Genomic DNA, 762 nt, shown 5'->3' on the forward strand with positions numbered 1-762 from the left:
CCCGTCGCCGTGCTTGGCCAGCCAGTGGAGGACCGTGAAGCCTGACATGAAGTCCCTCAGCAGGGCCAGCTCTGGCTCTTCCAGGAAGAGCCCACGTACCTGGGCCCATTGCCCCGCCGATGCTGCCACCAGCCAGGTGTGCTCCCGCTGCCCCAGCGGCACGGCCAGCGCCCGGCTCGGGACGTGCCTAGGGGAGCTCTTGGAGGGCACAGTGTGGGGCTGCTGCCCGCAGTCCCCTGGCAATGATGGGGGCATGCCCTGCACCTCCAGCAGTGCCAGCTGGCACCTGCTGCTCCTGAAGACAGGCAGGGGTGCTGGGGGGCTGCTGTCTGGAGCCTGGGGCACTGTGGGGCCCTGCGCTGGCAGCAGCACAGCTGGTGGTTGGGTGAGAGACTGCGGTGGGGATTGGGATGGGGATGGCCTGGTGGAGGGCAGCACCCCAGGTCCTGATGGCAGGGTTTGAGGTTGGGTTGGTCCATTGGGAATCAGCACCCTGCGTTCCCTCGGTGGGGACAGGGGTGGCCTGGTGGGGAGGAGCTGCAGGGACCTGGACTGCGATGGGAGCAGCCTGGTGGAGGGGAGCACATCTGGGCCCTCTGGAAGTGGTGGGGATGGGGAAGGGCAGGCAGGAAGAGCCTGCAGGGAGGGGGACAGGGGCAGCCCCCCCGGGCTGGACAGCAGCAGCAGGGACCGGGCTGGGGGGGGCTGCGGGGACCGAGATAGGGGGGGGCGGGGGGGGGACAGCGCACCGGGGCACGACGG

The 762-nt window shown here is 70.1% G+C and overlaps 1 protein-coding gene across 1 annotated transcript in view; it reads right to left on the bottom strand.

Moving 5' to 3' along the window:
• Nucleotides 1-255, bottom strand: part of LOC104398429 (ankyrin repeat domain-containing protein SOWAHB-like) — a 900-nt gene extending 645 nt beyond the window's left edge. The window contains exon 1 of the mRNA XM_010008539.1: nt 9-255. Coding sequence (XP_010006841.1) covers nt 9-255 — 247 coding nt within the window. The remainder of the gene's footprint in view (nt 1-8) is intronic.
• Between the last annotated feature and the right edge of the window lie 507 nt (nt 256-762).

Source organism: Chaetura pelagica, unplaced genomic scaffold (assembly GCF_000747805.2).
Source record: "Chaetura pelagica isolate M959 unplaced genomic scaffold, ChaPel_1.0 scaffold272, whole genome shotgun sequence".
Classification (NCBI taxonomy): domain Eukaryota; kingdom Metazoa; phylum Chordata; class Aves; order Apodiformes; family Apodidae; genus Chaetura; species Chaetura pelagica.